The 13800-nt window shown below is 45.2% G+C and overlaps 1 protein-coding gene across 1 annotated transcript in view; it reads right to left on the minus strand.

Moving 5' to 3' along the window:
- Positions 1-1804: 1804 nt before the first annotated feature.
- Positions 1805-13800, minus strand: part of ncoa1 (nuclear receptor coactivator 1) — a 59095-nt gene continuing 47099 nt past the window's right edge. The window contains exons 13-22 of the mRNA XM_061051614.1: positions 12673-13024; positions 11438-11620; positions 10889-11003; positions 10579-10747; positions 10003-10320; positions 8735-8836; positions 7198-7642; positions 6949-7117; positions 6676-6865; positions 1805-5600 (exon numbers count right to left, since the gene is read on the minus strand). Of these exons, the coding sequence (XP_060907597.1) occupies positions 5415-5600; positions 6676-6865; positions 6949-7117; positions 7198-7642; positions 8735-8836; positions 10003-10320; positions 10579-10747; positions 10889-11003; positions 11438-11620; positions 12673-13024 (2229 nt within the window). The 3' untranslated portion in view covers positions 1805-5414. The remainder of the gene's footprint in view (positions 5601-6675; positions 6866-6948; positions 7118-7197; positions 7643-8734; positions 8837-10002; positions 10321-10578; positions 10748-10888; positions 11004-11437; positions 11621-12672; positions 13025-13800) is intronic.

Below are 13800 nucleotides of genomic sequence, written 5' to 3' on the forward strand. Positions count from 1 at the left end.
GAGAACTCAAATCTTGAACTCCAGGCTGGATTATCAACAGGTTTGTGTGTATCCACCAGCTCATGTGCAGTCATGGAGAGTCTCAGTGTGGAGGTAGAGGGAAGTTTTCGTCTGAGACACCCGTGACATTTCACATAAACCAGTGGAGTCTGCGATCGGGATTCTGGGAGTCTTTAAATGACTATTATTGGGCGTCATCTATCGAGACAGAGAGGGGCTCAAATGTTCACGTTCAGCATCTTCAGCTGCGTTAGAGTATCTGTTCTTTCCCCCGTTTTGTACGACTGTAAAATGAAAGTGAAAGTGAAGCCGTCACTTTTGAATATAAGAAACATCAATTTCAGACATTTGAGGGATTTATAAAAAAAAAAAAAAAAACATAAATGAGCCGACACATTCTCTGATTATAAAGTCGTGAGGGGCTGCATTTAAAAAATCTAATAAGTGCTCATAGTCAAGAAGCGCTGAATCCAAATATGGGAGCTCGCGAGGGTCATATAAAGCCGGTTAAACAGATTTTATACGTGTCTGTCCTGCTCGGTGGTAAAGATGATGGACCAATCAAAAACAGTCGCTCACAGTGTGAAAACTCAGTTAAGAGGAAAAAAGATAACCAGACAGAACTCCTGCCTGATTTAAAAAAAAACAACAAAAAAACAATAATGAGGTAATAAACAAAGCTGATGATTTATCCACATGCTTCTCTAATAAATATTTACACAGAAAAAAAATACAAAAATAAAAACATCTCAGAGAGTCTTGGCAGACGTTTGAGTCCAGGAGGCAGAGTTTAAAAAAGAAAAAGAAAAGAAAGACGTAGTTGACATTTCCTGGGCCTCTGTTTGGATACACGGTGCATGGACTTGCACGCTTTGAACACACACACACACACACACACACACACACACACACACACACACACACACACACACACACACACACACACACACACACACACACACACACACACACACACACACACACACACACACACACACACACACACACACACACACACACACACACACACACACACAGCTGTGCACAAAGTGGTTCTCTCATCGAACAACACTGGAGGAGGAGTCGGTGGGTGGAATGTTGACCTTGCATGCTATCCCATCTGTATCTGTTGCATACGCTTTGTTTGTTTGTTTGTTTGTTGATGTAGTATCTCTGTGAGAACGGTAAACAGGAGAGCACTCAGACTGCATCCTACTGACAGTGTGTGTGTGTGTGTGTGTGTGTGTGTGTGTGTGTGTGTGACGTTAGCGGGGATACTAGGATCTGAATTTGAGGTCGAAGCTGCATGTTGAACCCTCCCACTGGATGCTGCCTCCAATATTCCTGAGTGAGAATAATCGATGAACCAGGATTCTTTCATTCATTATTTTGTGCTGAATCCAGACGATTCTTTGAGGACATTATTTTGTATATTGGCACAATAAAAACATAGATGAGTAGGTGCACTGGATGGACTTGATTACCCATCGGCCGGTCTAAACATCAACGTTTTTAACTGTTTTTTAAAAAAGACTCAACCGAGTCACAAAGACGTAGTGAGGTGAGCGAGGAATTCCAGAGGATTGGTGCTATGACCTGAAACGCACGAGTCTTAAAATGAGTCTGCAGGACAGACAGCAGGTGTAGGGTGTTTGACCTTAGTGCACAGGTGGGTGGGTGAGTTCTGACAGATATTCTGGCTCTGATGACGTTCCTACAAACATCGTATTTCATTTGATGTTTTGTCAAACAAGCAAGCAATCAAAAAAGTTTTTTAATGAGATCATCTCTTCAACGGAAATCCACACAACCTTTACTTTCTATTAGTGTGTCATCTCTGATCGACACAAACACTCACACACTGAGTACCGATACTACACTCTCACTGCTAAGTTTCAGACTTTCACCTCACTGCTGATCATTCCTCACAGACCCTCGTGTTTAATGTCAATAACCAAAGATAAAGTGCTGAAATGTAGTGAAACAGAAAAGCAGAAAATGGTTTCTGAAAACACAGATCTCCTCAGATGTGAGGTGCTCTGTTTTCTGCTGTCGATGTAGTGAGATCAAAGATGATCACTCTAAACCGGACTAGAATGTTTTTCTCACGCCAACAGGATTTTAAATTAACGGTTGAGTCACAAGCCAAGGTGACAGGAAGATGAAATATCCACCAGTCAAGCACAAATCTTAGCGGCCAAATTCAATAAAAAGTGTTGGATGGTTGACTGACTCCTTGTAAACAAGGCCGCATACTAGCTCTTTAGTTAGCCTAATGCTAACACTATTTAATGCAGCTGGCGTCAACGGAGAAAAGGTACATATCATGTATAGCGAGTAAAGTAAAAAAAAAAAACAACCTAATGCCACATGCCACGTGTCGTCATGGTTACAGAGAAGTCTCAAAGTGCTGTCTTATTGGCATTAAAACCATTTGGAGCCCATGCAGCCTCGTGCACTCGATCTCGTTCCAGGTGTCGTCAATTAAGTCCGTAAGGGGTCAGGGGTCAGGGGTCAGGGTTTAGGGAGGCCATCGAGATTCCGCATGTGCGTCAGCTCGCGCCTCGTTCAGCTCCAACATGCAGACAGCAGAAGGAGCAGGAGAGAGAAGCTGCAGCTGCACCAAAGCGTGGTTAAAAACTCAACATCGTTTTTCCTCACTGAAATGACTTTTGACCCTCTGGTGACCTCCCTGCATGTGGCCCTTGGCAGGCGTGTGGACACTTGATTTCACCAGTAAGCTTTGAGGTATAAGTTTAGTTACATTAAGGTGACATACACACTAAGGTAGATTCAGGAAAGTGCTGAGATTGAGTTTAAAAGTGAGTCTTGTGGGAGGGGTTACAGAAGCGAAAACAAGTCCATGTTGACGGGATCCTTCACCGACTGTATCGTTGTTTGGTCGTCAGAATGAGCCCAAAGCAGGCTTTAATATTCCACTTGGATGGTGTATCTTGACTTTAATTCAAAGAGGATATTTAGAGGCAGCATCACGGCAGGGTTTCTAGTTTCCTGATGCACGATAAGAAGCGGATGTGTGTGGGTCTTTTTCTTTGATTGTTAACAGAGAGACACAGTGTCTGACTGAGCAACAGTAGTCAACAGAAAACTGTGTGTGTGTGTGTGTGTGTGTGTGTGTTTGTCACCAGTGGAGTGAAGTCTTCATCAGGGAACCAGAGGTGGAAGGAGGGGAGGGTTGAATCCCAAAAAACGTAGAAAAAAAAAAAAACAGGTCTGCAGGAGAAATGAAAGAATTTTTTTTTTTTGGCGACTCAACCCCGCCCCGGTTTGGATTCAACTTCATGACATCTGGAAATGAATGATCCATCACATCATTGTTAGGAACTTCTATTACTAAAGCCTCTACTTAAATGTCATTATATAGGAAACAATTCCCCAGAGAGCTGGATGTTTGCCGCGACCGTGTGTGCAATGTCGATGCGGCTAAGTACCGTCAGCATCAACAAAGGTCGCGCGATCGCGGCAAAGAGCGCAGTTTGAGGTATTGTTTGACTTTGTCTTTGACTTTTTTTTTAATACAATGGTTACAACACATGTACTGTCTCTTGAAAGAATTGTACATAAGAAGAAGAAAAAAAGGAACGCGAGAGAAGATGGCTCCCTGGTCACCACAAGAGAAAGCAAACACCTCCGTTTTTTTTCTTTTCTTTCCTGTTCAGAAAGTCGTGGCTTCTTGTCGTGCTGAAGCAAAACCTAGCCGTGTTTTTAAAAAAAAAATCAAATTTAACTTTTCACATTTCAGAAGTTGGATTGACTTCCTCCTCGTGTAGCGTTTTTTTTTTTTTTTTTTTACAATATCGTGACGCCGAAATAAAAAATGATCTACGAGGTGACGTTCTTAGAATTAAAAATGAAAGGAAACTTAAAAAAGGAAAATAAGAAACCTGGATCGAATCACATTATACATCGTTTTGCTGTTCTGAGTCATCAATTAATTACACTTTTCTTTTCTTTTTCTTTTTCTCAGAGGAAAGCAGTTACAAGAGAAGAGTGAGCTCGCCCCCCCCCCAAAGTCTTTGTCCTTCTGTTCTGTACAATACTACCCGCCTGCATGGTGCACAACATGGCAAACAACACTGATAGGCCGAGAGAGAGCATGAAAGAGAGAGAGAGAGAGAGAGAGAGAGAGAGAGAACCCAACAGGGCTCTGTATTCACAGCTGCTGAGGTGAGGGGTAAAATGTGACGGACAGACAGTTAAATAATTATAACAGTCTCATTTTCTTTTTATACTTTGAAAAATAATAAAAAATAAAAACTTCCTCCTGTCGGGGGAAGAAACACACATAAGTTCCAAACTGAGCAGCATCCCGTCTGTCTCCCATCCCATCCCATCCATCCATTAATCCGTCTCCGTTCTGGCTGTTGTCAAAGCTTGTTCTGATGATCATGAAGATGAAGATGATGATGACGGTGAGAGCAGAAGATTTTTTTTTTTTTTTAAAACAAAAACAATTCCACCAAAAAAAAATAAAAACAGGAGATAGAATAATATGTAGTAGTAGAAGAAGAAGAAGAAGAAGAAGAAGAAGAAGCAGAGCTCGGGAAAAACTCAAACTTCCACCAGGCACTGTAGCTGATAGAGAGAGACAGTCTCAGAACCAGCTGATACTGAGCTTCTATCCCACAATGCCACAGAGGTCTGAAACCTTAAAACATTCCCACATCGCTGAGAGACAGGTCGGAGAAAAAACTCTAATTTAAAAAAAAAAAAAAAAAAAAAAAAAGCCAGAGGTGCTGCTGATGTGTGGGATAATCCCACACGTTAAAAGAGCTCTCAGCTGTACGCTGGAACTCATGCTCCCAAGATGCACTGCTGCTGCTGCTGCTGCTGCTGCCGCGACGGTCCAGCAGAGAAAGAAAAACAAACAACAACAACAACAACAACAACAACAACAAAAAAAGAGGAGGAGGAGGCCGGCCCTGATTTGACAGTGACGACAACTTGGCAAATCTACAAATGATGTCGCGGTTTGTTTTCTTGGGTCAGGAAGCAGGAAGTAGGTCACCGAGGAATGAGCAGCAAGACAACACTGCCTTTAATAGGCTGAGGCAGACAGACAGGTTGTCAGACAGATTAGACAGGCAGGTTTTAAATACACTGCTGCTCCTTCTGACTTGAGTCTTTTCCGTTAAGTTCTTGGGGGCGGTTTCAAACAAACCGGGCCCCCCCGAATCCACCAATGCCGCACAGATGTGACGAGGCCCGACGACCGCCGCCGCCGACCTCTCCGAGCCGTCGTGGCTGAGGCCCGTCCAAACATCCATCCTTCCATCCAAAAAGGTGAGACAGAGACAGCAATGGGTCTGGTGCACCGACCTCCGAGGAGGAGGCGTAGAAGTGAGAAGTAGAGAGGGTAGAGCAGCAGAGCTGGAGAGCGGGCGGGGGGGCCGTCACTCGGTGAGCAGCTGCTGGAGGAGGCTCTTCTGCTGGGCCTGGTTGTTCTGTTGGGAGCCCGGGGGCGCGGGGCCCTTCTGGGAGGCGGCGGCGGCGCCGATGGGGCCCTGGTTCAGGTAGGAGTCGCCGCCCACCAGGTTGACGGTGCACTGGACGTCTGCGAACACCTGAACCTGCTGCACCTGCAGACACAGAGATACACGACATCATCAGTACGAACACTTCCTGCTTTCACTCGTTATCTTTTTACGTGTCATTGTCGAGTATCTCGCTTCACGTCTGTAAATATTTTCTGTTGACAGAACGTTTTTGAAAAGGTCATTTTTAATCCCAGGGAGCGTTTCCTGGTGAAATAAAGGTTAAAAACAAAAAAGGGAGCTGGAGAGGTGCCACTTCCTGAGCACCCTGGGAAAACCACTTGCTGTATTTTGTGTCACTTCTAAATGTTTCAGTATGAAACAGTACATTTTGCTCCTGTTATTTCCATCTATATTAAAAAGGAAATAATCTTCAGAAAAGGTAAAGGGGTAATAATGGATTTGAAGTGTCTAAAAATGTAAATTCTGTAAATTTGTTTTTTGTTTTGGATTTAGATTTTTTTTCTTCAGATTTTGAGTTTTCTGTTGTTCACTGATTTACAGAAGTCTTTGCCGCTGACGTTGCCCATGACGCATAGATTTGCGCCCCCAAAACCAGAAACACTTTTAGACAAGTAGAACATTTTAAATCCACATCCAGATTTATTTTTGGGCTTTTTGTGTCTTTATTGGAGAGATAGGACAGTGGATAGAGCTGGAAATCAGGGAGAAAGAGAGAGAGAGAGGGGAACGACATGCAGGAAAGGAGCTACAGGCCGGATTCGAACCCGGGACTACAGCCTCCACACATGGGACGCGCCCACCAACCACTGCACCACCAGCTCACCTTAAATCCACATTTTGATGGCTATACATTTATACTCAATGACGGCCTTTTTACAAGTTTACATATTTGATTATATCTCAAACTAATTTAGAAATATCTTGGAGGTCTGTCATTCTTCTCTTTAGGAGTGGTTAAACGGTGCCCTGGTGTCCTCAATTGACCAGCCGCCAACAGTGAACAAAAACTCCATGGTGATGTGATTTCTGCGTTCTGATGGTGACCTACACTCTAACTTTATGGAACAGAAACTTGTCTCCTGCAGACTAAAAGTTTGGCCTGATGGATGACAGCGTTATGATACTTTCAGGTCGTGCAGGTTCAAAGGTCACCCACCTGCTGGTCGCTGCACACCGAGGCGACGTTGCTGAGGTTACTGTTGCTCAAGCCGACCGTCTGCCCCATGGGAGGTAACGAGCCGACGGCGCCCGAGCCTCCGGCCATGGAGACGGTGATGCTCATGTTGTTGTAAACCCCCTGCTGGCCGAAAGCCTGCCCTGCGCTCTGTCCTGACTGACTGAACAGGCTGAAGAACGACAACAACAGATGTTAAAATTATAATGTAAATAATAACAAAGTTAGCTCTAAACGATGTGAAGACGGCCTCACCTGTTGCTGGCCACGCCCGTCTGTTGCCAGCTCTTCATTTCTGGTGACTGGTAGCCAGGAGGCGGGGCTTGCTGGAGCAGAGGACTCTGGGAGGCGGAGTTTTGAGGTGACAGTAGCGGGCTGGTCGGGCTCATCTCGGGAGGGAAAGGTGGGTCCTGCTGGACTAAAGCTTTGGAAGAGAAACAGCGAGGTCTTAATATTTCATAGACGTCGGCAGAGGCAAACGGTAACTGGATTATTTGAACTCACCAGACCCTCCAAACTGCTGAAACAGACCCTGCTGCAGAGACGGGTTCACGCTGCTGTTGAACGGACCCTGCACGGCGCCAATCAGCGTCTGGTTACTGAGAGGAACTCTGGCGGTCAGTTTGTTGTCCAGAGGACTCCCGCTCATGGGGCTGAAGTGACTCGGTGAGGTAGGGGATTTTCCCGTCATGGGGCTGTACCCTGGTGGGAAGCTGAACTGTTGTTGTTGTTGTTGCTGCTGCTGCGGCGGCGGCGGTGGTTGAGGCGTTGTTGGGGAACCTTTCGGGACTCGGACGGTTCCGATGGTCCCGACGGCTCCGGTCGGAGTGCCCGCCAGGTTCTGTCTCATCAGCATGACCTTCTGCTGAAAGAGCTGGCGCTGCCGGTGCTGGATGCTGTAGAGCTCTCTCTGACGCTGGGCCAGCATCTGGGCGTTCAGCGGAGGCTGCTGAGAAAAGACATTTGAAAAAGCACCAAGTGCATTCTGAATTAAACTGTTTAGAATAGAATTACTTTATTGATCCCAAACTGGGAAATTGTGGTGTTACAGCAGCAGGTTATCAGAGCAAATAAAACAATATAAGAATAGATACATAAATAAGCATGTAGAATATAAAAAGAGATTTATACATCAAGGATTTAACTTAACATTCCTACTGGTTTAAAAAAATGAAAAATGAAATACAACATTTATTCAGGCAATAAATTAATGAAATGAAATTGAATACAGAATAACAAAATCAGTTATCCCATAACTAAAGTGACGCAGTTTCATCAGGTTGGTTGGTGGGGGCAGGCTGCTGCTATGGACCACCCCCCAGTTTGTCCCGATCCTTCTTCCTGCATCGTCCACTATCCCATTTTTTCAAGCCCAGCGCAGTTCATCATGTCTGGTTTTGCTCAAGATTTCTTTCTCTTAAAAGGAAGTTTTTTTCTTGCCACTGTAACTTAGCTAAATGTTGGTAAGTGTTGTGCTCATGGTGGGTTCATGTCGGGTCTTGCTGCTCTTTTCTAAAGTGTCTTGAGATAACGTCTGTTATGAATTGTTTGATCTTCTGATGCGGACTGTTAACTGCTACTAAAAACAAAGCTGCTCATGTTTTGATTTTTTTTTTGTGCTGAGACAATCTTGAAATAATTCTGGCAGTCACATTTCTGGCTGCCAGACTAATGTCACCGGATTAATCAAAATCTTTGGCTTTTCTTGGTTTGAAATTCTTTGGGATGTTATTGTGCTTAAGCCACTGAGTACTCTACCTGCTGCAGTACAGTTTGGCCTTTTCATTGGAGATTTCATGAAAGTCACGGGTGAAAAGAATCATCAATATTTAAATAACAGTAATCACTGCTCTCTTCAGTCTGAGGCTGTCACTACTAACACGTCTTCAGGGTTATTTAAATCACAGTAAATATAGAACATATTTGTTAAAGAAGCTCAGAGTGTATGTTTCAGCTCATTAGTTGAATATATATGTACACAGACTTTTTAAGTAGCTGATCATCTCGATGAATGGCGATCACGCCGCCCTGTCTGACTCACCTGTGAGGGCATTTGAGGTTGTTGAACCCCCTGACGAATCCCTATGTTCACATGCTGAGCTCCTCCTGGAAACTGGGTGATGCCTGCCATCCTGTTCTGGAGCTGGAGGAGAGAAAAAAAAACACACACACAGACATAAGCAGAGGTCAGCACAGGACAGGACAGGAACAGGGACAGGTGTTGAAAACAAGAGTAAAGAGTAGACCGTGTTTTTAACGAGAGAGAAAACAAACGAGGTAACTGACAAAATACTACAGGAGGGATGGAAACAGAAGAGCAGAGGAAATCAAATATTAGAGAGGAGGGAAGTGGAGAGTTCTTTAAGAGCTTTTCAATCAATATTTGAAAACATCAAATCAAAAGAGTCACTTGGCTTAGTAGGATACATTCTGACACATTAAGTGATAAGAAATTTAGTGTTATTCATCACAGCTCTGAGAAACTGGGGTCTACTTAAAGGATTACGAGTGAAAGTGAAGGGCTCATGTTCATTAAGGGAGATGTCCGACTGCATTTCAGGGTCAACTGCGAAGTAAGGCACAAGTTGTAGAGGTTGAGTCTCTTTAGTTAGTTGCCTGGTGTCTCTCACAGCAAAGAGCAAAGAGAAAAGTGTGTAAAGAAAACATGAAAGCACATATAGAAGAGAAAAGTTTAAAAGGTCACATATTATACAAAATCCTCTTCACCATGTTCCTCTAACTCTAACATGTGTCTCTAGTGTGTCTACAAACCCCACAAATATGAGAAAAGTTCATCCTCTGCGTCTTTTCCCTGCTCCACTTTTCAGAAAATGTGTGCTCAAACAGGCCGTTTGGAGATTTTCCCTTCATGACATCACAAAGGGCAGTAACCCCTCCCCCAGGTGGGTGACACTCCCACAGCTAGGTGTTTGTTCTGCCCTCTGAGTCTGCCTTCTCACCGTAAACAATAGGACATGGAGCGAGAGAAGCCCGAGCCACATCCCCTTCCAGAGAGGGGGCGTGGTCAGACACAGCTCATTTACATATTTAAAGGTACAGACACAGAAACAGCCTGTTCTGAGCAGGGCTGAAATAGAGGGGTTTATAGACATGATCAAATACAGGATCAGAGTGGATTTACAACAAGAAACTTCACACACATGTTTTGAGGAGCTCTGAGACTTATTTAAACTGGTTGAAGAGGAGGAGAATATGTCACCTTTAATGCATTACAAGCAACACCAACTTTGATCCACTCCCTTCAAGATCACACAAAGTCAACACAAACCACCACCTCCGCCTCCTCACCTGCTGTGGGCCCTGCAGTCTCTGCTGCAGCTGCAGGCGCAGCTGGTTGGGTGGCAGCCTCAGCCCGGGGTTCACCCCCTGTGGACGTGTCATTCCCGGCCTCAGCCCCATGCCCGTCACCCCAGCAGGGAACGCCGCACGAGGTGCTCCGAAGCCCAGACCCTGTGGCCCCACGGTGGCCAGCTCTGGAGGGAACTGAGCTGGTGGAGCTGCTGTGAACTGGGTGGGGTAGGTGGGAAGTTTAGGGTCCAAGGTGACGGGGGAGGCAGTGGGCTGCTGGGTTGGAAAGGTTTGGGGCAAAGGGTCAAAGCAGCCGCCCTGGGGAGAGGAAAATCACAAATTAATTTTGTGTTTTTTTTACTGTAAATAAAAATGTTTCATCGCCATGCCACTAAATTTTTATTTTTCAAGTTTGGAAAACTGTTCCCTGAGTTTGTCCTGAAAATAAACCATAAGAGCCAGCTCTCTCCAACAGCTAATTAACCTGAAATGAATCATTATCAGAACCTTTCCTCACCTCTTCATGCTCAAACACATCTTCTAAACGACTGCTCCTCTTCTCTATGATGCACTCACCTGTACCAGTTTGTCGATCCCCAGGGCTTTATCCAGCTCAGCCAGTTCACTCTCATCAGTCCCACTGAGGAAGGAGACGAGCTGCTCCAGCAGAGCCTTCTCATCGTTTCGTCCCTCGGGTGTGGTCGGAGGGCCCAGCACTTCGTCCAGCGTGCAGGGAACACACTGCCTGCTCGCACACAGAAAACAAAGCGTCTCAGCGCACACAGCTCGCCTACGTCTTTGAAACACTTGGTGCATTTTACTACCGCAACTTCAGCAAAAATTATAAAACGGGTGAGTGGGTTGGGTGGAGTGCAGCACTACTTACTCTTGAGGTGACGATAAGGGAGCTTGTAAAGGTGTTCCAAGACCGTCAAAGGTCAAGGTATCAGACAGGGCCAGAGGCTGGAACTGGGAGTCTCCCACATCCATCTTAGATAAGCCTGAAACAGAGTTTTTAAAATCACAATTTAAAGGAAGAAAATTCACAGCAATCAGATTAAACAGTTATTATTAAATCATGAAGTAGTGCCTCGTATAACTTAACAGCAACTAAAAAATCCTGCCTTTGATGCCACATTTTCACCTTGCTTTATTCGTGTAGTATAGCCGTGCCCTCGTCTACAGCATAGAGAAAATCTTTATCACGCATAGGGTCATATATGTAACAGAATACAGTCCGACCACACCCAGTGCTGATACTGAGAGAGGTCATTCACGCAGTAGAGCATTCAGACTTTCAGACTATAGAGTTCAGCTCAACAAAGCTCCCCTGCTGCTGAAGAGTTTGTGTGTCAAGTTACGACTGAACTAAGTTCCCACAGTTTTTTCCACTTCTCAAAACATAAATATGACAGTTTGATGGTTTCCTAAGTACCAGTGCTCGAACTGAAGGGGTTGATGATTTCCGCCTCAGGAAAGGGGCTGCTGTCTTTGGGGGTCTGGTAGAGGTCTCCCTGTCCCTGGGCCTGAGTCTGGCCTGGAGTGGGCGGGCTGCAGAAATCAAAGGATGACTGACTCTGGAGGCTGCAGACGGAGGGCGGGCCGCCATCACTGAGACCTGAGGGACAGGAACACACAGGGCGCAGACAGGTGAGGAACAGTCACAACAAACACGACAAGATGGGAGACGACTATTTCATATCTGTAGCTCTTATGCATAATGTGTTGTCGTCTGTAAGTCTCTGTGTTTTATTTATATCTTAAATGTTCAAGCAGCTCTAAACCAATGGGATTAATAAAACTGTCTGAATTAAAGTCATTTTTGTGTTGATTGAAACTGCAATGCTGACATTTTGCCACTAGAGGGCATCAAGACTCAAATCTGTAGTCTCATATATGAATGAATAAATCAAATACCACCACTAATACTGAAAATAAAATAATACAATAAGAAATTACAACAACAAAACATTAGTTTATTTTCAGCCTCTGCACATGGCGTGCCGACAGACCCCTAGGCTACCCGTGCCCCCCCGTGTATAAAGCCTTAAGTGGTAAAAAGCCTTGATATATCACCTCCTTGTTAATCCAGACTCAACACGCTTTACGTAGTTTCTTGCAGATTCTTGAAATCCCACAAGGAAATACTTTATTTTGAAAATAAATCAGTTTAGCTTTCCTGCTGCATTCACAGGAAACACTTTACAACATGCATCAGAACGTCACACATCTGTACCTACGGATGATTTTAAACATCTGTCTAATGTTTCTTTTCTGATTGTGTTGTTTGTTATCACTCTTAATATTTATTCTTCTTTTGCATATTTACTGTTACTGTCCTCTCGACATCATTAAAAGTGAGTGCATGCCCTCAGTGATTCTTCTTTAATATTAGAAAAAAACTGAAACTGCATTTTTATTTCATCATATTTAACATTTAATTTTTTATTCCTCTAAAAGTGACTTTAAGACTTTTGAATGCATGTTATTAAAACACGTCGGTTTGCTCTTTAAATTCTCCCTGTGTTTGAAATATGTTGTAGAAATAAAAGCAGCCTTGCCTAAATATTGAGACTGCACTTCAGGGTCCAGAGGTAGTATATTATGTTTAACTCTCCCCTCTTCTTAATGCCCCCCCCCCCCCCCCACCCTCCTGTGTTGAAACTGTACCTCGGTTAGGAGTGCCTGGAGGCTCTCTCTTCACATTGACGTTGCGGGGAGTGCTGGCCTCACCGGGCTGCAGCTGAGTGGGCGACTGCAGTTTGAGCTGGGGGGAGGGGGAGTGGAGCTGCGGTGACGGCGAATGCAACTGGGGAAGGGTCTGGGGCTGCTGGGACAGGGGGGACTGGAGCTGAGGCACGGGGGACTGGAGCTGAGCTGGGCGTTGGGGGGCCGGAGAGTGTAGCTGGGGGCCTCCTCCAGGGGTTGTTGGATCCTCGCCGCCCTGCTTGGCCCCGCTCGGGCCTCTCAGGCCGGGCAGCAGCTGGGTGAGAGGGTCCATGTCAACAGGGCCACCCGACATCTGAGGGCGGGAAAAATGAGCGCACAGCAAGGAACATATGAAAGGGGATCGAGAGAGAGAGAGGAGGATGAGGATGGAAGAATTAATGGTGTAGTGGAGTGAAAGAGAAAGAATTAAAGAATAATGGGTGGCAGAGGAGAGGAGAGGAGGGGGGGGGGAGAGGGGGGGCAGAGGATCAGTGACACGGAGACGGGGAGAGACAAAAGGTTAAAGGCCAGCTAGCTTCAAAGGCTGCAGCTGGTAGCTGAGCCCGCAGCCGAGACAAAGTCCAAGAAAATAAACATCCAACATGATTTGCAACGGCTGTCAGCGAGCTGCCAATGCAGCAGCGAGGCTCAGCGGAGAGAAATACCCGTGCTTAATTGTTCTTTCTCACAGAGTGCCGCTTTAAATTTGAAAGCAATGGCGGCATCCACGCGGGTTGCCAACGCAGAGAGCCCATTTTAATAATAAGGTCATTACAGTTATGATTTGGGCGTCATTAGTGTCTGACGGGGAGTCTGCTGCAGTCTGAGTCAGCTGCGGGAACAACAAATACGATGGAGGTCTGCCGTGCACATATCCAGCGTCGTTTGAAGGATCTGAAAACTGCTCGTCACAACTTTATCCCTCTCAGTGACGATCAGACGGAGTGATGAGCAAACACCGCTTAACATTAGGGGCCTGCGCAATTAGCTGCAATTTCATTGTGATGCTGATGTGAGCATGTTGCAAACATGAAGAACAGCTACTTCATGTTAATGTGCGATGGTTAGCTCGGGTCAGTTTGTGCACAT

This window comes from Labrus mixtus, chromosome 12, assembly GCF_963584025.1.
Source record: "Labrus mixtus chromosome 12, fLabMix1.1, whole genome shotgun sequence".
Classification (NCBI taxonomy): Eukaryota; Metazoa; Chordata; class Actinopteri; order Labriformes; family Labridae; genus Labrus; species Labrus mixtus.